The sequence below is a fragment of the Haliotis asinina genome, chromosome 1 (assembly GCF_037392515.1).
Source record: "Haliotis asinina isolate JCU_RB_2024 chromosome 1, JCU_Hal_asi_v2, whole genome shotgun sequence".
Classification (NCBI taxonomy): Eukaryota; Metazoa; Mollusca; class Gastropoda; order Lepetellida; family Haliotidae; genus Haliotis; species Haliotis asinina.
The window spans coordinates 90,330,516-90,358,330 of NC_090280.1; the positions used below are offsets into that span (position 1 = coordinate 90,330,516).

The 27,815-nt window shown below is 36.7% G+C and overlaps 1 protein-coding gene across 1 annotated transcript; it reads right to left on the bottom strand.

Moving 5' to 3' along the window:
• Positions 1-2,117: 2,117 nt before the first annotated feature.
• On the bottom strand, positions 2,118-24,609 carry LOC137255131 (uncharacterized). The gene is made up of 3 exons (XM_067792578.1): positions 24,524-24,609; positions 15,927-16,158; positions 2,118-9,698 (listed from the first exon to the last, which is right to left on the bottom strand). The coding sequence occupies exon 3, from the start codon at positions 9,638-9,640 to the stop codon at positions 8,630-8,632; it is 1,011 nt and encodes a 336-aa protein (XP_067648679.1). The 5' UTR covers positions 9,641-9,698; positions 15,927-16,158; positions 24,524-24,609; the 3' UTR covers positions 2,118-8,629.
• Between the last annotated feature and the right edge of the window lie 3,206 nt (positions 24,610-27,815).

Consider the following 27,815-nt stretch of genomic DNA (forward strand, 5'->3'; position numbering starts at 1 on the left):
ATATCGGAAAGGTATTTCTCCTGATCTTAAATATATTACATAATCATAATCACATGGTATAACCTTAATTGATATGTGGATCTTGAAGGGCCTCGTTAACTAGCCGCTATTGTTCAAACAATTGTTAAACCCTGTGTCTATTGTTATTGTTCTTATACTTTTCAGGTGAAGGAAGCAGCCATGACCATTCTTCAGGAGGACCGTTGGAATTATCAAGTTTGTGACTAGACTCAACAGCTAGGTAAGGCGAAAGGGATATTTCAGTCTACAATCCTGCCATTGAGTCCTTGCTGGTGGAACATATGGAGCTCAAATATCCACTTTGATTCAAGAGATCTTTTTTCCGTGGTTGTCTCAGAGTCCGGATTGTCTTTGATTTGGGTTGTGATCTGGAATTGTAGATCACTTTTGCCATGACTTTACGAATTGAAGTTAAGTGCGAGAGGTTTGTCGCGCTAATGCGTGATATCAGCACAGTGTTCTGTTAATTGGATTCCGAAACATCTTTTGGTTTCACCTACATATTGTTTCTTGCAGTGTTTGCTTAATGTTGCTGTTGCTTAATATTTTGCAGATTTTGCAATTCGCTTTGTTGCACGTATCGTCGACAACTGTCCACTGATCTGTGGTAGTTGTCTGGGATAGGTCAAAGTGGCTTCGACTAGGTGATCCTTATGAGTTTTATTTTTGCGATAAGCATCAATATGTGGTGAGGAGAAAGTGTCTATTCAGATGTCTGAGCCACTTAATATGAGCCAGCGTGTTCTGACAATGGCACTGAGTCCCATGTTCATGGGGTTATAGCTGCTAACTAGAACCATTTTGTTGTCATTTCGTGGTTCTTTCGGTGGGGAGGATAAGAGAGATTTCCTGTCTTTAGAGTCGGACCTGGTTTTGTTTTGTTGTGTATATTTCTTAGGATACCTTCATTTTAGGTAGTAGTTGATAAGATTGAGGCTATGTTTTTCATATTCCTCTGGGTTTGAACAGATGCGTTTCAATCGTGGAAATTGACTGAAAAGATCTTTCATTTTAATCTGACTCGGGTGACAAGATGTATACAACAGGTCTGGAAACACCCAGCCACAGATGAGGCCACATACGTAGGATTCAAGCCGGTCCCATCGTTCCATAACTGGTCTCACGCCATTGAGGAATGTGATACTGAGCCATGGGCGTTGTACTGTCAACGCGGGATACCCAACAGAATCCGCCCCGATGAAGCTGGTTAGATTCAACCCAAATCCGCGCACCTGGATAACACCCGTCAAGAGTACCAGGAGGTCAAAGCTAGGGCTACCCATGAGGACATTTTGAAAACTTCTATGTTGTTAGCACTTACAGAGTTTGCAATATAAAGTGGGACAACCAGTCAGTTACCTCGGCACGTCAGTGCAATATGTTTATTTGTAAAAAAAACCTTCTGTATATTCAAATCAATCCGATCACTTTATTTTATAGAGAGCAACCCACTCACTAGTAGTGTTGTTTTTCCTCCCCAGTTATCAAGCCGATGACTCGGGACCCGGACTCTCTAATCCAGAGAGCAGCAATTCCACACAACAAACACACATGTCGTTTCACCCATCTATTTGTAAATAAATCCCATCTACACATATCTTATTTTAAACAGTAGTCAGATTCTCCTTCTCACAATACAGTCACCAAATCTACTCTGTTCTCACATCAATCCAAATCGGAATCACTTACCCAAACAAGCGGAGATTAAAAAAGCTTAATCAATCAACGCGATAATACGGCTAATCCACGCTGCAATGCTCCTACGGGGGGAATCCCCCATCGACAGACGTGCCGCCATGACGTCACAGCATGAGAACACTCCTGTGACGTCACAAATAACACCACCACCGAGACTCTCTGTGAAAAGGCACGCGCGCCTCCAGTATCTCCGTCTGATGAGTACACTTCGTACGAAACGCCTAACCAAGATGCACCTCAGCCGATCAGGCCCAGTGTAGTCACACATTTTGCTTCAACTAGACTCGACAGCTGACTGGACTATTAGAAAGTCAAGATTTTGACAAGAAGCAACTGATAAACAGTAAAAATAAACAGTAAAAAGGTGCTTGGACATGAATAAAGAACAAACATATATATTTGTTATTTGTTTAAAATGATTTGTTCATGTGTAACAAACATCAAGTTTTGTTTGACATAACTTCTTTTCTCATTTTTACACCCTGATATCAAATAATACAAATGTTAAGAGTATTAAAATATACTGACATATTGTATGTCCATTTTGACTTGGAAGTTTTGCAGCCATTTTGTCATGTGTCCATTTTGACTGGGACCCACTTGCTTAACAGAATATACACATATTTGTGTAGGTAAATAAATGCTGATTTGGTAAGTGAGTTTGCTGAAAAAGAATACAAGATCATGCTATAAATGGTGACATGCTCTGAAGACATAACACTAAATGCTTTATCTCAGTATATACTACTCAGCAAAAGACTCACTAGTGTAAAAGCAGCCATTTCCAACAGTCAACAGTTCTACACTGGATTTTGCAAACTATTCCATACTGTTTAAAAGTACTGTTTACATATGAACTGATGTATTGTCAAACAAATTGGTAACTCTGAAAAGACTATTGTCACGAGTCCAATAAATGATGAAATTCCGTGAAGATTCACAACATTTTACACCATAATGCTGCTGTTCACACCTACGATACTGACACGTTTCTCAGCAATTTGATGCATGGTCCTCTAGCAATTCATCTGCATAGGGTTTGCCCTTGGTTCTCTTAAGTTAGTGGAGAAATTCATCTTTGAAGTAACTATAAATATATACACAACATAAAGTGAGTGTTTTCAGTGAGTCTAAACTTTGGATATTTAGATATTTCAATGACAAGGGAAAGACAAGCACACACATAAAAAAACAATACAGGCATATGCATTATGACCAAATTACATATTGTAACTTTAACTGCAGTTTTTCATTCCGTACATTTTCATTATTCTAATTCATCAAAAATGACTCATTTGGGACAAATATGAAGTGATTTAACATCTTTACATTACATTTCTGTATATGGTTTGGTTCCTGTGAGCAGAACCAATAAACCCCGAAAGTGTTTATACTTTACACTAAAAGGTGCAGTTCTATTTTCATCATGAACACGAGCTGCAGAACAGCTGAAGTGGAGGCCAAAGCCTCAACAATTCACACATCCATAACTTTGGTAAAGCACAATAAACTCTACTATTTTGGCACTGTTTGAAATTCAGACATGTCAAACATCTGTCAACAAGAAGTCGTCATGCCTAGGATGGCAGCTTGAGTTTGTACAGCTTCAGCTAAATTGTTAGAGTGGGTAAGTGAGTGAGTTTAGTCTTACGCCGCAGTCGGCAATATTCCACCTACACTTCAGCAGTCTGTAAATAACCAAGTGATCAACAATATGAGCATCGATCTGAACGATTGGGAACCGATCACATGTGTCAACCAAGTCAGCGAGCTTGACCACCCGATCCTGTTAGTCACCTCTTACAGCAAGCATAGTCAACTTTTATGGCAAACATGGGTTGCTGAAGGCCTATTCTACCCTGGTCCTTCACAGATACTAAATTATTAGAAGTGACACTGTGACATTTAAAACTCTGGATGACAAATTGGGACAACCCACAGAACAAAGTCAGTAGTAACATCCTAGCTTGCTTTCACAGTGAATATAAAATTTACATACTTTGGTCTATAGTGTAACTTAAGAACTACAAATTATACAGTTCTAAAAGTGTAAACATTATAAAGCTATGTCAGTTTAAAACAAGCACCAATACAACAAATTAGCACATACAATGACATACTCATAATAATAGTTTGAAATAAAACAATATGTCAAAGGTGACATTTTTATATGTCTGACCCACTGACCGACAGTAAGTCAAAAATGAATAAAATTATTACTTGTTAGCTGATGTTACAGTCATGGGCACCCCACAGTCAGTCCCTAAACAAATTTAGAATCATTGTTTGTTTGTTGTTTAACTGTTCTCTCTGCAATTTCCAGGTCTTGAGGTCAGTCGAGTATGGACCAGAATATCCAGTGATTGACATCATGAGCATTCACCCACACAAATGGGGAAATGATGACATCCAGATTTTCATGGGTAATTATATTAATGACAAAGATATCTTGAAGGTCACAAACTGTACCTCTGTCATACACTCCACTTTAGGAAAGTTGCATTATTTTTTAGATGCATTAACAAAAAATATCAAAGACAGTTTGTTGTAGATACACATCTCATCCAACTGGCCTAAACTGACTGCACTTGACTGGTGTAATGAATTGTTTTTTGGCTTTGGACAAAAATTTGCACTTCACATGAACCATTCCAGTAAAACACTTCCAACATATATGTTATTCTCTGGCACATTTTGGAGTAACACAGAACACATTACAATATGATTTCAAACATTTTACACACAACAGCATCAGAAAGTGACATGGTAGGGATTGACAAGATTGTTTGCTTTTTGGTTTGTTCTAAATGCTGCACTTGGCTATATTCCAGCTGTACACAATCAAGTGTGGACCAGACAATCTAGTGATTGATAACATGAGCATTAACTTCATAACTAATACATGATTATTTGTTCAGTGTGACCAACTGATCCCATTAGTCACTTCTTAACATAAGTTGGCTGGAGACCAATTCTAGCCTTATCTTTGGGTGTTGTCATCATATGGATAGAATGTGGGTCAAGGTCAGCAATTCCCACATAATGCTCTCTGTTTGGGACATTACTGTATTACAGAAAGACACCACAATGTAAAGCTTCTATGAAAATCTTAAACTGCTAGTATTATGAGTGAACTTGAATACCTGCTATGCATTGAGGTGAGGTGAGGTGAGGTGAGGTGAGGTGAGGTGAGGTGAGGTGAGGTGAGGTGAGGTGAGGTGAGGTGAGGTGAGGTGAGGTGAGGTGAGGTGAGGTGAGGGTGAAAATATATGTTTTTGTCTATACATCCGAATTTTAATGAATGTTATTCAAATTTCATAGTATTTCTAGTGGAATCGTATTGGCGTAGTTTGAACTTAAAATTCATAGCGACTACAATAAAATCGTAGTGGTTGGAATCTCTGCATACAATCATTTTTGGCTACCTCTATTAACAGGCAAGTACGGTTTTCTTTGTTTCTCTATTTGTATGTTTGTTTGTTTGTGAGTTTAATGCCGCACTCAGAAATATTCCAGCTATATTGCGACAGTCTGTAAATAATCCAGTCTAGACCAGACTGTACAAAAATCAACATCATGAGCATCGATCTGCTCAGTTGGTTTGACATGTTTTGTCTGCAAACCCAACAACTTGATCCAGTTCTTAACCTCTTATGACATGGGCTGCTGAAGACCAATTACAAACAGGATCTTCAAGTGTTGGCAAGAAAGGCAAGAAGGCATGTAACAATATATTAGTATAATGTCAAAATCTTCACATAAATCCTGTCGGTAACAAAGAACGCCAGGAAACACTTGTTTCTAGTATGTGGGAGGTCATCTGAGAGTACGTAAAGGAACATTGCAATGCAGTGGCGTCCCCTTAATTGTTTCAATCAGTACATAAAAATCACCCATACTTTACTTGAACAGTTTACAAAGAATACTATTTCTAGTATATAATAAAAACTGTCATCCCAAAGCAAAAGCATCACAAATACATGCATCAAACATCAAGATTTAGTATACATTCTGAATCATTAAGTACCCTGTATGCTTGTACAGATTAACACCAAGAAAAGAAACAAACCATAATAATTATATACAAAGACATTTCCAGTTCAGAATCAACCATACAAACATATTGCCAAGGCACTGCTCATCATTTGCTTGATAACAGTTTTAACAAAATACAGACGTTATAAATCTATAGAATTCTCCATTTTCCATCACACTAACAATGAGAGATTTCAATATGATAATATCAGATAATTAGCTGTTACTGTTACTGACTGAAGTAATACTGTTCCTATTACTTCATGAATCTGTTGAATGCAATAAAAATGAAATATATGTCGCTATTGTAAACTTCAACAACATCACCTCTTTTTCTTCAATACAAATTCAAAGAATATCATCTGAATTATTTCAATGCTAATTCAAAGTATACCACCTCAATTAATTCATTGGTATTTCAAAGAATACTACCTATATTACTTCATCAGTTAGTCAAAGAATATGACCTCTACTACTTGATTACCGATTCAAAGAATACAATCTTAATTACTTTTCTCAAATTCAAAGAATATCACCTTTCTGATAAATTCAAAGATCACTATCTTTTTCACTTAATGATACATTCAAAGAATACCAACTTTTCAACTTTGTCATAATTTCAAAGAATACCACCTTTTTAACTTTATCATAAATCAAAAAATATCATCTTTTTCACTTTCTCATGAATTCAAAGAACACTATCTTTTTCACTTGATGACAAATTCAAAGAGTGAGTGAGTGAGTTTAGTTTTACGTCGCACTTAGCAATATTCCAGCTATATGGCGACGGTCTGTAAATAATCGAGTCTGGACCAGACAATCCAGTGATCAACAACATGAACATCAATCTGCGCAATGGGGAACCGATGACATGTGTCAACCAAGTCAGCTAGTCTGACCACCCGATCCCGTTAGTCGCCTCTTACGACAAGCATAGTCACCTTTTATGGCAAGCATGGGTTGCTGAAGGCCTATTCTACCCCGGGACCTTCACGGGTACAAATTCAAAGAATATTATCTTTTTCATTCTATCATAAACTCAAAGAATACTATTTTTTTGTTGATAATGAATTTAAAGAGTATCACATTTTTCACTTGATCATAAAATCTAAGAGTACCACATTTTTCGCTTTGTCATATATTCAAAGAATACTATCTTTTTTACTTTATGACAAATTCAAAGAATACTATCTTTTTCACTCTGACATAAACTCAAAGAATACTATCACTTTCACTTGATAATAAATTAAAAGAATATCACATTTCTAACCTTATCATAAATTCAAAGAATACCAGCTCCATAGCTTTATCAGTAATACAAAGAATATACCACCTGTATTATTTTGTCATTAATTCAGTGAATTCAGTGACATCAAATAATTGTTAATGTCATTAATTCAAAGAAAGGGTTATTTGTATTTTGGGTTTTCAACATTACTGATTCCACAAATTCAAAAGGAGAGGGGCTTAACTGAAAACTTCAGACAACCCACCATACTAAAATCTTACTTAGACTTTGATCATCAGCATATTATGTCAAATAAAAAATGCCAAAAATATGTCTCTGCCATCTGTTAGATGCAGTACATGGCATGATCTTCAGACAGGTTTACTAGACAAAAACACTGGTATCATGAATATTATGCCACTTCAAAGAGCAGCCAATACTCAGTGAACAAAACAAAAGCACTGAATACGCCCACAAGGGCTGAAGACTGAATGATTTCAACATTACAATTACTGTTTATGGTATTCACACATTCATACTAAACAAAGAAAATTCAAAAGGACCTTTGAAATACAAAATACTGATGAAGTTAAGAATGAGTGAGAGATTTTAGTTCTATGTCCATATTAGCAGTAATCCAGCAATATCACAGCAAGATACACCAGAAATGGGATTCAGACACTGTACCCATGTGGGGAATCAAACATGAGTCCTCTGCATGATGAACACATGCTGTAATCATTAGGCTACACCTTGGCACCAATTTATCTTAAACTGTCAGACATTAAACTTTGACACAACTTGTTCTGTGCTTGATTGGAAGACATCCTCAATTATCTTGTCATTATCAATAACATGTATAGAAAACTCTTACTTGTTCTGTGTGGGATTCTTAAGTCAGATCCCTTTTGGGGCAAATTAGGGAATTCATTTTTCTCATAATTTGGATTTATCATAAGTTTTCAGGTTCTCAGTTTTTGACCTACTTTGCAACATATTTTAACCTGGCATTCAATGCTTTTAACATGAAACTTAGCATCAAGATTCTTCTTCTACACTTGTTCTGATATCAATGACATTGATGCTATCAAACATCAATGTCACTTTGACAAATTCATAATATTAGTTATTGGTGTGAACAGAAATGGGAAATCTTCAAGTTTTATTTTCTGACAGAAATAATTTAAAGCTAAAAGTACACAGTAATGATCCCTTGACAGGTGTCAAGGACACTTAATGCCCAAGATTCATGAGCCAAAATCATTTTTTCACCGGATAGGTGTCATTGTACACCTAAATATTAGTACACCTTGATGAATAGATACTGATCACGAGATGTTGATACCTGGGTGCCACTGAACAAAACAACCTGAAGTCTACGGTAAACTACATGGGAATTATAATCGTCTCAGTCTCGGACCCTTTCGTACAATGGCACCCAGTGCACAGTAAGTGAGTACATTTTTAGGCTTCTTTTAGCAATATTCAAGCAAATTCATGGAGAGGGGACACCAGAAATATGCTTCACACATTGTACCCATGTGGAGAATTGAACCCAGGAGTTCAGCATGATAAGCAGACTAGACACTTTAACCATTAGGCTACCACACCACCCCCTGCACATGATGACATTAATGCATTTTGATATTAGTACACGGTACTGTTCACCAATTTCAAATCACACTCCTCTTCATCTTCTTTCCAAAACCAGTGGTGAAACTTGCGAGCTCGCCTCAACTTTGCTTTATTGCCTGTAACCCAGTTATTGTTGATGATGAGGGGACGGAGAGTCAACCTTTTCTCTTCATCCATCTTGTACCACCGACCATCAGCAAACTTATCTAAAGACACAGCAGTCACTTTTATTCCCCCATATTTCCTACTGATTAGACGGGACAGGTATATTTGATCATTGTCTCCTTCAGGTAATGGCTCTGTGGGATCCATCTTCAGAATCTTCTGTTCAAGGTTCATCAGTTTCTGAGTCATCATCCCCCATAAATTCACCACCCTGCTATTGGGAATCATGTAGAGAAATCCCCCTCCAAGAATCCCAGGACTGTTGCTGACCTTTGTGGCAAGAAGATCGAAGCCTTTAATTTCCCTCTGACACTCAGGTATCGGGTTTGCAAGCCACAGACAATCCACCTCAAACAGAAGGACCTCCACCTGGTCCTTGAGCAGGTCCAGAATGACCTCAGTCCTCCGGATCATGAGCCTCACATACCCAACATGGCTGTAGTTTTGGTCTCCGCTGAACTCCTGACCTCCTGGCATTAAGGCAACATGGATGTCTGGCCACATCCAAGTCAGTGTGTCACGAGTTGGTTTGTCAGTTACAATGATAAGCACCTGTTTGTGTATGCCCATATACTTCGTATTGCACAACCAGCTGTGGGTGAAAGGAAGATATGCGTCATTGATGATAGTTATCAGCACCGGGCCACCAGTTATTGCCTGTGCTATCTGAAGAATTGAGTTTGATTGTTTATATTCTTTATGATCATGGACATCTGTGGGCATCAATGGGAGGAAATTATTCTTGGACAACCACTTCTTCCGCTTGCTTGAGTGAAGGTGGAAGTGTAGGCAAATGAAGGTTGTTAAAGACAGGAACAAAACAAGCATGAAGAAGCGCTGACGGAAGTAAAACGCCATGCTATTGTTTATACCCTCCACTAGATCACGAGTGTCTCCCCTTGTTCAGATCTTCAGCCTGCCAATAGAAGAGAATTCGAATATCAACATTTGGGACAGAAGCTCGTTATTATGACACACTTTTCCACAGGTGACTGTGAACAAATGCTAAATGTTGCGTTCACTGATAATTATCCACATCAATCAATCAATGGTAACCTACATAAACTATTGTGAGGCAAAAACGAGATCTGATCTCACACAAAAGATATCTCCTGTGGAACACAGTTTTGAACGATAAATCTGTTGTTATGCATAAATTAAACAATTTGTCTAAAAAGTGAAAAATCAAAACAGTAGGCAATTATCAAGGAGATATATGAGAAAAGGGAAAACTGACACATACAATATGGCTACCAAAGAAACAATGTCTAAACATAGAATAGATTTTTGAACATGATCCTCAGTTGTAGCATAAGTGAATATTCTGGACCAGATTACCCTTAAGGTTTATTTTCTTAAAATAAGTTTTCCTGGTTTTGTTAAAAAAAAAGTAGTTGGTTTTCCTAGACTGGACCACTATACCTGCATGGCTGAAGTTCCCTTTACACTAGTGGACTGCAGATGTGTAATAAATCTATACACCGCTTATTTGCTGGTCACACTGATTCTAAGATAATGGCTTGTGGCTTCAAAAAATGTTTCCAGTGTATATCAAGCTATCTACGGACATCATGTTTGTATCTTATTAGACTTTTATTCACATCATAAAAGGCAGCAAATGTTTTCAAAGTGAGGACCAATGCATCTATATATAGGCTGGCCATGCTGTATTCTAAAATAATGCATTGTGGTTTCTACAATTGTTTCTAGTGTATACTGACCCATTCATCATTATTAGCATCATTAAAATTAGCTACGGGCATCATATTTGTATTTTATTAGACCTTTATTCAAGGTAAAAAGGCAACAAATAAAACTGGTTCCAGGCTTTCTTTGCGATAGTATAAACAGAACCCAAACATCAAAAGACTGTCTCCAGACTCTCTTTGTGATAGCACAGACAGAGAAGATTTAAATGATTGGTTGTCTGCCCTGTGCTTTTTTTCTCATTTATGATAACACCCACAGTAATTTTCCGAGTCTTGGTTTGAATCACTTTTTTCATTCTGTGGTACTTCGGATAAATCCAGACGGAATTCTTGGTAAGAGATTTTGCTGTTTGTAAGTGCTTTGGAAACGTGATCATCGATCATGTTCAACTTGGCTTCAGCTAGAACCCTGATCTTGTCATGCTTTTAGTGCTTTATGTGGCCTGTTGACTTGAACTGAATTGAAGAGCTACTCCCATCAATCCCGGTACCCCAGTCACTATTTCCAAACCAAGGACAATAGGGGCAGCCATGATGATAGGTAATAAACTGATCCCTGGCACTGGTTGCCACAAGTGTGGTGTCCACGCCGTCGATCCATAAACATTCGATGGCATACGATGCCCTATGGTACTTTATATGCAAACCTAGTTGCATGTACCTTTCTCATTCCAATTAATGCCAGATTTCACCCATCTGTCACAAGCGGTTTGAGCATTTTGGCCTTGTCCATGGATGGAAACAATCCCATCCTGTATGTATATATGTTTCTTATAAAATAATATTCAGCTGGCTTTCTGTCAATCATTGATCCATGTATTTGATCTCATCATCATTATCATCTGCTTGTTCAAGTTTTCTCATAAGCGATGTGCTTGTCTATTTACCCATGTTTACCATGTTTTGAGTTTACCCATGTAGTTCACGAGTTCTCCGCGTACATGTTTCAAGGTTTCGCCTAGGCCCTAAAGTGCTATAAGGGCAACTGAAGATCGGGCAAGGGTTCGTTCCAGTATGCAGCCAATAGTTTTTTATGCTGTCCAACATTTCTTTGGCACATAGAGCGACATCTTTCAGACCACCTCAAACATTGCCGAGTTTGATTCTTACATTTTGCCGATCTTGGACGATGTGGGCTTGAAGTTGTTTAGGTTGTCTGCTGTTGTAATCATATGTTTTATTTGGCATGAATGAAGTTGACGCTGTGTTTTCCAACCAGAGTTGACAGATCAAGCAGATTTCTCATAGGAGGGTGCTCATGAGATAGACCTTAGTATCTGCTCTAAAGCGCAGCATGCCTTTGTTGTCCATAGAGAACTTGGAGTAGTCTCGATACAGAGGCTCAGAATAATTTCTACCTCAACTGAAAGTACTGTGATAATCATTCGTAGTCAAGAGTTGGTCGTTCAAGGTTTTGCTTGTGAACAAGGTTTCATCCTCATCCTCATCCTCATCCTCATCGAGCAAGAGTATTTTCTCATCATGCAAATCATCCATTGGAAAATCATCAACAACTACTTTAGTTATTAAACTTATATACTTTTAACATAAATACTGTCACAATTCCGACAAAAATTTGATCTTTTCCAAAGAATGCGGGAACCTAGGCGGTCAAAGTCGGTCACCATCACCAACAATCCAAGAACGATAAATGAAAACCAAATGCTGTTGGTGCACTTTCCAACCCTGGGGGAGAACAATGTCATTGTCTGCGGGACATCTCATCTGTCTTTTAGGATCAGTTTGGATCCCAATGAAGCTAAAAGGAAATCATGGAAAATTGGGGTCATGCCATCATAAAAAATAACACCATTAACATCAGCGGCACAAGATCCTGAGCATCGACGATAGTGACATGTTTTTCAGACCTCTGGAGATCTGCAAAAACATGAAATACCAGTGCATTTGTCCAGTCAATTGTCCGTCGAATCGGCTGTGTGTATGGTATGCTTTCATCCAAGCCGATCTCCCTCCTATTTTGCATTTCGCTCAACTTAAAACATGCTGTTTTATTTTGAAATCGTAGCCTCTCCAATACTGATTTCGTCTAACACTATTTTCAGTTTGCAGAGATCATGAAAAGGCCTGTAATACTCTCAAATTGTGGTATCAGGTTTTTTTTAAGGACATAACATGTTGAGGGGGTCTGCGAGCATTTTCGTCACACTTGGTTTGCTGCCCGACACCTCAAAGATAATCATCTATGGTTATACTATTATCAGATTGATCACTTTCATTTTTGACTTCTTTGTTTTGCTTAAGGATGGAGAAATAATTTAACATAGTTTGGTTTTTGCTATTTTGTTTGGTCATATTTTGCCTTCTCAGCACTTAAATTTAGATAAAAGTGAACACTGTATATTTCTATTTACATCCAAAGTTGATACTTTTTATGTTTTTCAACACGTGTCACTCTATGAGTGATGGCTTGGGTACAAAATCAGTTATTCTGTATGCTCATATCATGGTAAAGTACTGTCAGAGATAGAAAAAAGACTGGTTTTTTCACATTTATCTCTACAATTTATGTAGTTGATAATCGAAAGTGTGAAATATCTGTTAAAATAAGATGGGCCTGACTACATTTCCAGTGGTAGGGAGATAAAAAAAAGAGCACTTTACTGAGGAGAGATTAGTGCAGAAATTAGAAATGTGGAATTTTTGAAAGTCCAGAGCAATTTATTTGGAACAGACTATGTCTTTATGCAAATTTGTGTGTGATGATATTGTATTATAAAGGGCAATTTTTCAAATGCCCATTTTTAAATTAGACTTAGCTTCATCATAAACAATAGCTGTTGTAAAAAGTAACAACTTTAATGCCGAAACTATTAAGGAGATAGCTACCATGGAGTCTCACTATCACTATAAAAGGAAACAGGTAAGGAAATGAAAAAGGAAAAGCAAAACCAGCATGGGTGTCAGAGACGATGGCTGGGGTCAGGCTTGGGGATAGAGATAACAGCTTAGATATGATAATCCTTTAGGGGAATTAAACTGGGGAAATACACAAATAAAATTCAGTCATGTCGATTTTGGGGTGGTCATGCACCATGTATATATTTTAGATGACTCCTTACGCCAGTCGGCAGTGCAAGCATTTCATGCCAGGTGAGTCGACTATCCATCATCATACCTGGCTCAACAACCTACTTGCCATCTATAGTCTGATCTATTGTTTTCAGCACCTATTCATATTTTTTCAAAGTTTTGCCCAATTTTATGAGTAAACTTGCTTTTCTGAGTATTCTCTTACACATCCTGCTGAATGCCCAGAAAGAGGTTTTGTTTCCTTTTTACTTCCAGATCGTGTAGATCCAAACCTTCTGACTTCATGGTCGTTGGTTGGAATTGGCCAGGTCTTCAATACAGACACTTCCTCTGGGTCCATTTCTATCCCGGTGAAAGAGACTACACCCTTCAAGTGTGGATTCCTCAGTCCAGTTTAGAATCTATTCCTGAGCATGGCATTCCTTCCACAATTTTCCATGTAGCCTCCTGTGCCCAATGCATGGTGAAACAAGTCCTCCAGTCGTATCGCCCATGGTGCTACTGATTCCCGTTCCTGCTGTAAGATCTGGTGAAATTCCTGAAGTCGTGATTCTGCTGTGATAATGGTGCCATAGGATCCTTCCAAATGTTGCATGATGTCGGTGATGGTGGCATGCTCCACTAGGGATACAAGAAGATGAACAGCTTCTCCTCAATTTCCAGACTGTTTGAGTGAGTGTCGAAGAAGGCAAACTCACATCCTTCCCTAGGCATTGGACTTCAAACTGTAATTCTTGAATGTAGTTTCTCCCTTTGGAATCAGATCATCACATGAGAACAAGGACATGCAAGGCGGCTGCTAGAATACAGGCAAAGATGAATGGCAAAGGAATTTGTTGTAGGGACATTAGAAGGAATGTTAAATGAAGACGAATGTGGCTTGGGTTTAAAGTATGCTGCAGAAGTGAAAGAAATAGGTTGTATGTTGTATTCCCCAGTCTTCTGTAGGTATGACAACATCCTAGCTTCATCCTCTTCACTTCTGACTTGACGTCCAAATTGTCACCTCCTTGTGCCATGGTATCTGAACTGTGAGTAATACATGTACAATGAGTGCATGAAATACTAATTCGTGTGTTCACATAAAGCGAAAATGCAAGTTGCAACTGATGTTTACAAGTGGTAATATGGTAATGTACCAAAGTTAACACCTGAGAAAGCAAAAATATACTTCAAAACGAAGGTGAACCTAATAAATAGATACCAAGGGAACAACAAGAGTAATCAAATTACTGATGAAGCAGCACAAACATTTCCCAGCATGAACAAAACAAATTCCGCGCGAACAAAAACAAAGGGAGAAGGTGAGGATATACCTACACGATAGGGAGAAGAATGAAGACTCTAAGTTTGATAAAGCTACAATGAAGACTCTAAGTTTTGATAAAGCTACAATGAAGACTCTAAGTTTTGATAAAGCTACAATGAAGACTCTGCTACAATGAAGACTCTAAGTTTGATAAAGCTACAATGAAGACTCTAAGTTTGATAAAGCTACAATGAAGACTCTAAGTTTGATAAAGCTACAATGAAGACTCTAAGTTTGATAAAGCTACAATGAAGACTCTAAGTTTTGATAAAGCTACAATGAAGACTCTAAGTTTGATAAAGCTACAATGAAGACTCTAAGTTTTGATAAAGCTACAAGTTTAAGGTTATACAAATTGCCTACAAACACGAATACGGGGAAACAATGTGATGACTAAGGCGTGTGCAAAACTGACCTGTTGGTGCAAGTGTATGTTTCAGACGTGTTCACACAATCATAATATAAACAAACAATATTGCACAAGTAGTATAACACTAAGAATACTTCATCGCTTTTACAGAAAATCAACTTGTTATAAGGAACTAACTAAGCTAACTTAAACCACCAAAGCTAACTAAAACTAAGTAAACTTAATGAAGTTGACTTAAACCAGTAAGGCTGATAATACACTAACTAAACTAAACACAGTCACTACACGGTGGCATAAGCTGTGCATAAAATCACATACATAGATTTATGCATAACTGACCAACTGTGATAACTGTAATCAACCGATCAAGTGGTAACTGTTCATCTGTGAATATCTGCAATTATCTGTGGTGGACATCTTTTGACATTTGTCATCAGAGACTTTCATCTCTTTCATAGACATTTCACATTGTTTCACGTATTTACATTGCATGTACACATTCAATACTTATGACCTTTAAGTCTTTGCATTTCTGTATATAGTTGCTGTAATAATATTGATTGTGCAACAATCTAATTATTCATTATGATCAAAATACTAATTCACAAAGGTTCATCACATGAGCTCATCATTGTATTTACAGTATGGCAATTCAAGAACCTGTTTCTCTGTGAATGATGTGAGTGAGGAGTTTGTATGTATTACCTCATTTGGTTGACAAGATGTGTAGACAGTGAACCACGACGATGTCGCTAACAGTGTAGGTCATGTTGACGAAGTATGTCATGCTGATGAAGTCGTTGTCACTGTTGTTGATGAGGTTGACTGACTGTCCCTGTTCAGGTGCCAATTTGTTGCGGGTTCAGGCCTTACTCTTGCCAAGCAGACAAAATAATGGATGGCGATCATCGTGTGTTTAAAACATCTTGTTTATTGCCTGTGAGGTATGAAAAATAAAACATTAGGATGGCTGATGGCTGATGGCTGACAACTGAATGTATCAGTCAGGCATATTATTTATTCAACTCATGATATCATAGCACAGAGTCAGATGTTATAATTATGACATGTTGACATAATGGCATCACATACAGGTGTCACATCATACTTTTGCCAAAACTATACAGAGTTGGTGTTGATAAACTAAACTTGGAAATGTTGATGATATTGATATGCCTGGTTATGATGTATATGTTAAGAACAGAGATTCCAGAGTGCGATCAGGAGGCATTGCAGTTTTAGTCAAATGTTCATTGAACAAATATGTAAAAGTTATTAAAACAAACACAGAATGTGTTCAGTGGATAAGAGTTTCACATCATGTACTAAATATAGACAGGGATCTGCTTATAGGTGCAGTATATATTCCACCAGAGAGTTCCCCCTATTACAACATCTCCCATTTTATTGACATGGAAAATGATTTTAATAAATTTGCAAATGATTGTGAAATAATGATGCTAGGTGATTTTAACGCTAGAACTAAGACCCTGGCTGATTTTATTCAACTTTCACACTCTGTATGTGATAACATTGGTATTCCAGAAGATGTTTTTAATGAAAGAGATGTATTATCTATGTTCTCTTCACTTGGATTGGGTATTGATAGATTTTCTACTGACTCTGGAAGAATAAATAACCATGGGCATAAGCTAATTGATATTTGTAGAAATAATGATTTGTTTATCATTAATGGACGCTTTGGTGATGATAAATACATTGGCAAAACTACTTGTAAAGGCTGCAGCTTAGTTGATTACTGCATCTGCTCATTTAATATGTTGAAAACAATAACAGACTTCAGTGTACTGGATTTTGACCCTGTACTCTCAGATGCTCACTGCGCATTGAAATTGAGTGTTAACATGTGTGGTATAATAGCTCCGAACTGTCAATCACGACCAGAAATTGACAATAACACGGACTCTACGTGCTCCCACCGCCGCTGGAACAAACGGCGTGCCTCTCAATTCCATCGTGCAATTGACTCCCGTCAAGATGAAATTGACAACATTTTATCTGGCATTGATAACTGTGCAACAGGTGATCATGTATCATTGACCAATCTTGTTTCTGAAATCAACAATGTTTTTATTGACAGTGCTAAATATGTTTTTGGTTTTAGGAAACCCGACAACGTCACCCATACAAATAAGCGACGACAAAGACCTTGGTTTGGTCGCGACTGTAAAGTCAGTAGAGGAAAATATCACCAGGCTAAATCTACATTTCGAAAGAATAAAACTATGGAAAATAAAAGAAGACTTATCAACGCAAGTAAATCATACAAAAAAACATTGACAAAATTCCATAACCTACACAGAAATAATTTACAGGGCAAACTGTCAAAATTACGAAAAGATGATTCAAAATCGTTTTGGAAACTACTGCGAATAAGCAACAACGATAAAGATGTACCTCCACTTAAGAAACTTTATTCATATTTCAAAGATTTAAATTCTGATTTGACTGCTGAAATACCTGACGATATAGCTGATCACTTCGATGTCAACACTGAAGAAAGTAATTCATTTCTTAATAGGGCAATTTCATGTGAAGAAATTTTGCTTGCTATTTCCAATCTGAAAAATAATAAAGCCTGCAGTCCTGATGCTATAATAAATGAATACATTAAAACCACTCAAGGGGTGTTATTACCTGTTTACGTCAAACTGTTTAATAAAATTTTAGATGATGGTGTCTACCCTGAGCAGTGGCTCAGTGGAATAATTCGCCCTATCTATAAAGGTAATGGTGATAAAGATAACCCAGAAAACTACAGACCAATTAGTCTCATAAGTTGTTTTGGTAAGCTATTTACAAGTATCCTTAGTAACAGAATTCAAAACTTTATAGAAGATCAAAATATCTTATCACAAGCACAAGCTGGATTTCGAAAATCGTATTCTACAAATGATCATATATTTACTCTCTACTGTTTAATAGATTTATTTAGATATAGAAAGAAGAAATTGTTTTGTTGTTTCATTGATTTCAAAAAGGCCTTTGATAGTGTGTGGAGGGCAGCACTATGGAGTAAATTACTTGAACAAGGTATAGACGGCAAATGCCTAAAAATTATAAAATCTATGTATAATGGTATAAAATCGTGCGTTAGTGTACAAGGTGCGGAATCAGATTATTTCCCTTGTTTAGTTGGCGTTAGGCAGGGTGAAAATTTATCTCCAGTTTTGTTTTCTTTATTTTTAAATGACTTAGAAGCCTTTCTAATGTCCAGTGAATGTCCAAGTGTAATTATCAACTCAGAAACATTCAATACCATGATAGATTTCTCCCTCAAGCTTTTCGTTCTTCTATATGCAGACGACACCGTCCTCCTAGCTTCTTCAAGAGATTATCTCCAAAAAGCTATTAATCACTTTGAAGTTTATTGTAAAACTTGGAAATTAACTATAAATATAAAAAAGACAAAAATTCTTGTATTTGGTGGTAATAAAAATGATATGCGTAAAGATATTCTTCTACACAAAATCCCCTTAGAACATGTTAATGAATATAAATATCTTGGAATTATTTTTGATAAAAAATGATCTTTCAAATCAGCTATATCACATCTCTGCCAACAAGCTACTAAAGCCATGCATTTCGTCTTATGCAGAAGTAGAACGCTTAACTTATCAATACAATGCCAATTATATCTCTTCGATTCTATGGTAAAACCAATTTTAATGTACGGTTGTGAAATCTGGGGATATGTTCAACTAAAACAGATTGAAAATGTACATATATGTTTCATGAGAAAACTACTACATGTTAAAAAAAGTACTCCACTTTTCATGCTTTATGGTGAACTCGGTAGAGTCCCACTCTCTGTTGATGTTAAAACCCGCATGGTAACGTTTTGGTCTAAACTATGTACAAAGAATTCTCCCAAGTTGCCTTCAATCCTGTATTCTATCGTGTATAATCTCCACAATGAAGGCACCCATGGTTGTAGCTGGGTACCGTGTATGGAGACTATTCTTAATAATATTGGTCTGAGGTATGTATGGTTATCACAGTCTCCTATTTCAACTTCCTGGATTAAAAATACAGCTCACTCAATCTTAATTGACAATGCTATTCAACTATGGAGCTCAGAGGTGGACAGTTCCCCCAAAGGTCAAACATATTCCCTCATGAAACCCCAGTTTGAATTTGAAAGATACCTAACGTCCCTACCCTTTAATAAAGCTATTCCTTTACTTCACTTTCGTAGTTCCTGCCACCATTTACCAGTTGAAAAAGGAAGATGGAATAGGATACCAAGAGATGAGAGAAAATGTAAATTATGTTGTTTAAATGACGTTGGTGATGAATTTCATTATATTTTTAAATGTATACATTTTAGAAAAGAAAGATCAATGTATATACCCAGTAACTTTGTAAAAAGACCAAACATGTTAAAATTTAGATCACTATTTACGTGTAAAAAGATATCTGTCCTGAGAAACCTAAGCAAATTCTGCAAATGTATCATGCAAACTGTAAAAACTTCCAGCTAACCACTATTCCGCTATGTTGACATTTTAATGCCATTTGTACCGCATATGCCGAGGATATCGGCCTGAGTGTAATAAAAAGTTCTGTTCTGTTCTGTTCTGATAATAAAATGTTTATGAAACAGATTATAATAATACTTTCACACACTGTTTTACTTGCTGGTGCTTAAGATTGCAACTCATACGCAAAAGATATGTTTACTTTATGTGCGAGTGGTAACAATATGTTTACTAGCTTAGGGAATTTAATGATAATAATTACATGTCTAGCAGTACAGAATATAGAAAGATTATAGAGAGGGGGCTCGTCTGTGAGGTATGAAAAATAAATAATTGGTAGATGCTGTGTTAGCCATGCATGTATGATGGCTGACAAATGACAACTGAATGTGAATTCAAATTGTCACACGTCACTGGTGCAGAAGCCCGTGAAATACGGCGAGCACATTAAATCCCCTGTAAAAGATTGTGGAGAAGCAGCCTTCTGATGGAATGAAAGAGAAATAAAAGGCGACAAAATTATTATACAAAGATTGATAAATCATATGTAGCATATCATAGTCAGCTATTTCCTGATAGCCGTGGCTCTTCACCTGGGAACATGACACAACATTGGGAAATTCCTCCATTTTTGAAGCTGCACATAAAAAACACTCGACAAGATTCATTTGATCTTGTGTATCGTTTGAAACCTCTAATCATCAATAATATCACAGTAACCATGCCAGGAGTATTTCAGAGTTGTAAGAAGTGATTTTATTGGATAAAGATTGGTTCCTAATGATGCTTATTGGCTACAGTCTACCATAAGGTTCATGACTGATAAAAAGCATATGCATAATCCAGTCATATTCCAGCGATGGATACTGTCCTGATAAACAATAACTTCTAAATTCTAATAAATTCTTTTGCGCTGAACACATCATGTCTGAGTATGAAGGTCAAAGTGGCAAAAGCTGAGATGTTACTTGACTTACATAACATGTTCGCATGAAAATCTAGATGTATGTTCAACAACTTCTGTGCTATTTGACAACTTTAAAGTGGACAACTTACCAATCATTTGGAAATACTTTCACCCAATCCCCACTCACTATCACCCATATTACCAAATTACAGATCTATGTCTTTTTTCTCACCATGAAAATTTAGGGGTTGTATTGGTGGAAGTCTTATATGTGGTGTTAATGTTTAAAGATTGAACGGAAAAAAATTTGTCAGCAAACCAGTACATTATAAAAGTTTCACAGTAAACAATTGTTACAATTCCGTATTGCGGTTTATCGTTATACCATGCAGCCCAAACTAGCATGCTTGTATCAACAACAAACTTCCTGAGCGTTGATGTTCATCAGTAATGCTAACTAGAAACTGAGTGGTACTGTTGAGTTCCATCATTAGATTCTTGAATACCAACAAAGTAGAACTAGAATACTGAAAGGATTTAAAGTTCTACTCCAGGAAGGTGCAATACCACCAATGACAAAGTAAAACTTGCTGCCATAGAAATGCAAAAAAATATTTTTTCCAGAAATCCAAAAGTACCAAAAAAGACACCAGTTCACCACCAGACCTATTTATGTGCCAAGTTCAGTGAAGAAACATGGCTCCTAAATTTTATTTTCTTGGGCAATCTCTGATCATTGGAAGAACTTTACAACTTTACAAAATTTAATTTGTTTTGAAATATGATGTACGACATGCAGATGGGAAAAAAGATATTTATTAATATTTTTGAAAAAAATGAAGGACATCACTTTTCATAAACAAAATACTGATAAGTTATGGACACACATGTCAGAGAAGTAAGTACCTCTGAGTAAAGTTAGAAAAGAGACATAAATCAACATATTTCAAGTAACTGGTCAGATATGACATATTTGTGCTTGAATCACAGAAAAACACAAAACCAAAAAAACACAGATAGCAGTCGATGAATATTGAAATAAACCATTAACTTTGCATTTGTGTGAGAAGATTATAACTATCATTTCATTGAAAGAGTTAATATCACATAATATTGATGACATCAGATAAATAATATTAATATCAATAAGAGTTGTCTAATTCTTCCCGTCAACAGTATTTTCAAATACGCTCCATTTCAGGCCAGACTGGCCAGTTATAACAAAATCACATCAGAAGGTAATCACCGTAATGCTTCCTGATAAGTAAGTGAGTCGGTTTTACGTCACAATATTCCAGAGATGGTCTGCAAGGAATCGTGTCTGGACCAGACAATCTAGTGATCAACAACATGAGCATCAACTGGGATATGATGTTTCTGCCTTGTCAGCAGTTCTGACCACTCAATCCTGTTAGTCACATCTGACAAGCACAGGTTGAGGATCAATGCTTACCCGGGTCTTCACGGGTTATAAGCTCAGGAAAAGTTGGATGAATTCATAGCTAAGGAAACTCAATGACATTTTGAGCATAAGTTAGAAAGTGATCTCATGAATCCCAAATATTGAACATCCATAAATGTGATTTCTCCAAAAGTGCCATCTACATTATAATGTGATAGTGAGTGAGTGAGTGAGTTTAGTTCTAGGAATATTCCAGTAACATCATAGCTGGAGACTCCAGACTGCACCCATGTAGGGGACTGAGCAGTGTGACGAGGGGATGCTTTAACCACTTGGCGAACCCACATACCTATTATACTGAGGTGCACTCAAGCTTTTCCTGATAGTTTTTCAAGTTTTTCTTGAACCAACATTAAATGTCTGCAACAGATGTCATTATTATGCAGTCAGTTCTATGTAGGGCAAAGAAAAGGTGTGTTTGATATTATGCTGCTTTCAACATTATACCGGCAATATCACAGGTGACACCAGAAATGTGCTTTACACTTTGTGCCCATGAAGGGAATCAAACTCGGATCTTCAGGTACCTAGCAAATGCCGTAACCACTGGGCTACTCCACTACCCTTTAAGGCAAAGGATCCTCATAACTGAATACTATACTTCCAGATCACTACTAAAGCAACAAGTAAGGAAAAACTATTTCATCTTTTTGGTCTTTGAACAAATGTTCCATATCTAACACTGAATTGTTGAATTAACAAGTTACAAGTGATCTTGATAGGAGCTATAGAGTTTGTCCATTTTTCAGTAGATTTGCAAACCCTAACTTCAGAAAACTCACTTTCCAAAGGTTGCAGTTTGAGAATTTTGACTCAGTTTTCTTTATTTTTTGTCATTAGCTCTGATGAGGTGACAATTATTTAAGTTAAAAAATCATGCACATGTTCACTGTATAAAACAGGAATGCTTTGGAGTATACGTCTTTGTACCTGATGATGTCTAACACTGGACTGTCTGGTCCAGTATCAATTATTTACATACTGTTGTCATATATGTGGCAAGAATATTTATTAGTGCAGTATTAAGTGTCAAACATACACGCAAACAGAAGTTTCTTGAATACACTGTGTAGAACATACAGATAATTTTTAACTGAAAAGATTCTAGACTAGAATTGATTTGGACATAATTTTTTACCAGTGGGTGGTATGTAAGTTTGAAACAACTAATAGTTAATAAGCAAAAAAATACTCCTTATGAAAAGAACACACAACAACATATTACAGGATATTAAGTAGCACATATCAATGTAACTAGTGCATGCTCAAGGCACTGGTATTTGTTTCCCTTGATTATTGTCATTTCAGTGTCATGTCATATCAATCTTAACTGCCTTGGGACTATACATGCTGAACTAAATCTTTGACAAAGAATGTAAAGTTCCTGTTAAAAAGGTATTCTACTATGACTTTAGTAAATACTGGATTGTCATTGGTTAATCAAGGTCATTCAGAGGTATATAATCACGTTATGTACCTGTGATTTTCCAACACTTTAGGTATTTGTCTAAAATTTGAATAGCATGGTTATGGTAGAATGGAGATAAACGTATTGCGTTCAAAAATCAGACATATATAACGAAATTATAATAGCTCTAAATTTTGTATTTAAAACCTCACACTATGTGTTCGATTTTAAATCAAATTTAGAGCTATTATACTTTCTTTATATTCCTCTGATTTTCCAACACAGTATGTTTATCTCCTAAATTTTACATCTAAAAATACAATAGGTTATGAGAACTAGTAACTGTGGGCCGTCTGTGCCCCCTAATATAGCATAGTATAGCATAGTATAGCCTAGTATAGCATAGTATAGCACAGAAAGATAATCCAGTGTTCGAAATACCTGCCTGCGGAATCTCAAATTCACCTGCCCAACAGTCGGGTTAAAATTTAGACATGCATATGAAGTTCGTATTATATTTGTCAATATTTTATGAGTTTCAATTTAGCTATACTAAGGAAATTCATATTTGTTTTTGGGCAGGTACGTTTTGGTCCAGTTTTACATCTAAACCAGCCCTGTGGTCTTGCTGAAACTTTTGGGAGTTTTATATTCTGTACATTCGTGTCAAAGGAAAACTATTTCATGCCAGTGGATATGGTTAAATATACAATAGCTTACAATTACACTGGCAGGGAGTCGTCTACTGCCTAGACTTTATCGGATGTCGATACTCAACACCAAGTGTGAGTTAAAAGACTAAGTCAAAACCAACCAAAAGTATTATAATATTGTTAGATAATGCGGAGAGGTTTGTTTGGAGTGGATCGATTTACTGATCATTTTTTCCTTTTCGTTTAGTAACCCGTCGAGAAACAGTGGGAGCTGAAATCACGATAACAGTTGGTGCGTAGTAGTTTCCTAGATCATAGATTTAGATATCTCTCGATCAATACCAATAGAATCCCACACGTCACAACTTACGTTCCTATTGTTGTGTCTGTGGATGGAGTTTGACAGATGTTACCACGGCTGAAGACGTGTTTCAACAATCTAAGGGAGACAACTCTAAAGAATATTTTGTTCGGTGTACCACTAAGTATGGCCGAGACTGTTTGCCCGTTCTCACTAACCTAATAAGGTACAGCTGATGTCGTCAGCCATTTGTTCAAAATCCAACTAATACTGTGCCCAGTATTTGCATTACTCACAAAGCCATATATTCGCCCTACCCGTTAAACACTGGTTCAGGTCTTCTGTGCTTATATTGGTAATGCAGGAAAAGTCAAATTTGGCAAAAAGATTCATACGTTATGTCGTTTGAGAAATTTTCACACTAGTCTATACATAATCTCACTGCTCACCCAGGACAGCACGCCTGGCAACTAATTGTATGATGTCCGCCAAGAGTTAGCCAATAATGAGCAACAATCAATCAATCAAGGCAGTGGCGGTTAACTCTTTGTAGGAAGGATGTTGTTTTTACACTCGTACTTTATGACGGGGTGTATTCGGAATAGATTACGTAAATCTACACTCATAAACACTGCCTTTTTGACAAATCCGCTATGGAAGTAATTAATCAATCTGTGTGTTATCGGTTGATCCTTTGGTCGATATGTGTTTTTGTAACTCAGCTGATAAACCCTCTTGCATCACTTACATGCACATATTACATAACATGTAATACATTTGTCACTACAGACCTTAATTTATAATGTTGAGTATTTACTCCAGACAGGAGAAATGCCAAATGGGAACCTATGTCGAGTAATGTTAGTGGTGTTACCACTATTTATACCCGTTATAAATTCATTAACTGACCATCAAGTAAAAGATGACAAATAACACGTGTAGGTTTACACCATCAAACGCGAGTTACAGCAAGGAAGATGTAATCTCTGTGTTGCATGTAGCCTGAAAACACTTATGGGCCGAAACTGTTTTGAGGATACCAACGGAACTTCGTTGTTACATGAGAAATGCACATAGGTATTTCCTGTGTACTTGGGTAAATGGGCATAATCAGTAATTCTTACGTAAGAAAATTTTCAGATTTCTCTACCAATGGTAAAGTCGTTGTTATTAGTTTACGAATTCTGATAAATCAACTGTGTGATTCTTATTATCATAGATAATAAACCAGGGTTGTAGCTACCAAAATTTGATGTTTGTTATGACAGCTGGACCAACCCTCAAAACTATCTAAATATAAAATTTTGCAATCTTTCGACTTATATGCAACAAATGGCTTGCTACGTGTATGTAATCATATTTTCACATGTCATGATTAAATATCGAGGTAAAAAAAACACAGAAATGGAATCAAATTGGATCAGTCACTATACCATCCAGGCATCAGGGGGAAAAAACTACTCTGAGTGAGTGAGTGAGTGAGTGAGTTAATATTTAACGTCACATCGGCAATATTGCAGTCATATCGTGACGAGAACGATTAAATATATAAATATAAATGAATTAATAGCACATACATTGAAAAAACCTGTCAACGAAGGATAGTAAAACCAACTAGAATATCGCAGAGTAGAATGTAAAACTAGTGATTAGACCTGAAAATGTATCTATAGAGGACAATTCAAGGTAAAAATGAGCTTTAGGTTGCCAACAACTGAAGGTAGATCACCATAAGGACCATGGAGACTTACAGTACATTTTCTTCCTCCATGGACCCTAGCTGGATTTACATCATTCCTTCAGCTGTTAGCAATTTAGACAAATCTAGCCATACAATAAAAAGAACACTTATTCTACGATTAAAACGCTGGAAAATTTACTTCAAATGTTTTTGGACTTAAGTACCTCTCAGGAGAAGAATTATTTTACAGTACTTCAACCCCCTTTGAGGGTACAGCCACTGACGATTTGAGTTACTAATTTAATCTTCCAATTATAAAATATTTATCTATTTACAAATCAGTTAACAGATCTAATTCCTTTAAAAATGCAATAATTAAATGAGAATAATAGTATTGTTAAGAAGGTCCTTAATAGTTCTTGATTTGAAATAGTTGTCCCTTGTGATGGAATACTCAACACAGTCAAGTAAGATATGCTTGACTGTGATTCCTTCATCACAAGGGATGCACAACGGAGGATCCTCACCTTTTAGTATATATTCGTGCGTGTATTTTGTGTGGCCAGTGATGACGGGCCTTTTCAAATCTGGACAAACAACCCAAATAGGTATAACCAACATAGGGCTTTATGTTGCAATGTATTTATACCTACTGCATGTAATTTATTTATACCTACTTGAGTGTCCCACTTCTTCTGCATCAGATCGCGGATGTAAGACCTAATTGTAGGTTTATAATCTGAGTATGGTATAAGAAGTGGTGTCACAGATTTGCTGAGTGCTGCCTTGGCAGCAAGATCAGCCATTGTGTTACCAGAAATGCCTACGTGGCTGGGTAACCAACAAAAGACGATGTCGTATTGGCCAGTAGCCAGATCATTGTACAGTTCAAGAATTTCTATCAAAATTGGATGTTTACATGTAGGTTTTTAATAGCCTGAAGACATGAAAGGGAGTCTGAATAGATTATGTACTGTTTATGCTTAGTGGGTCTTTGAATATATTTGAGAGCTGTTAACATGTTAATATTGCATTTGCTTCAGCTGTAAAAATAGAGCTGTCTTCCGGCAATCTAGACGATATTGTTCTGGACCCAATGACGGTGGCACAAGCTACAGCGCCACCGTCCTTAGATCCATCTGTAACCTTATGTGGTTTATATTTCCTGCAAAAATGAATGCAGATGGTCTTGGATTTTGAGAATTTAAAACCATTTTCAAGACACCATTTATGAATCTTATTCAAACATAACTGCAATTGCCCTTCAGTAGTATGCATGTTTTTACCGCGACAAGAAATGTTAAAACCATCCACGAAAAGTGATCCATCGATTGAAGACCTTTGATAAACTGTTGGTTTTAATGCTAAACAAAGTAACATACAAAATACTTTCTTGCGGGACACCCTGATCCTGATTGTAATGGCCAGACAGGATAGAGCCCATTCTGACTTGAAAATTGTCTGTCTTCTAAAAACTGAGATATAAATTGGGGTAAACGGCCCCTCAAACCAAAGTCGTGGAGATCTTTTAGAATGTCATACTTCCATGTCGTATCGTATGCCTTTTCAAATTCGAAAAAATGATACAGCATGCTGTTTATTCAATATGGAATTTTTGATAAACGATTTCAAACATACCAAATGATCGACGGTGCTTCGGCTTTGTTGATGTTTCTAAAG

Bases quoted from the DNA above. Each gene is read 5' to 3' on its own strand.
- LOC137255131 (XM_067792578.1), bottom strand. From the start codon at position 9,640: ATGGCGTTTTACTTCCGTCAGCGCTTCTTCATGCTTGTTTTGTTCCTG.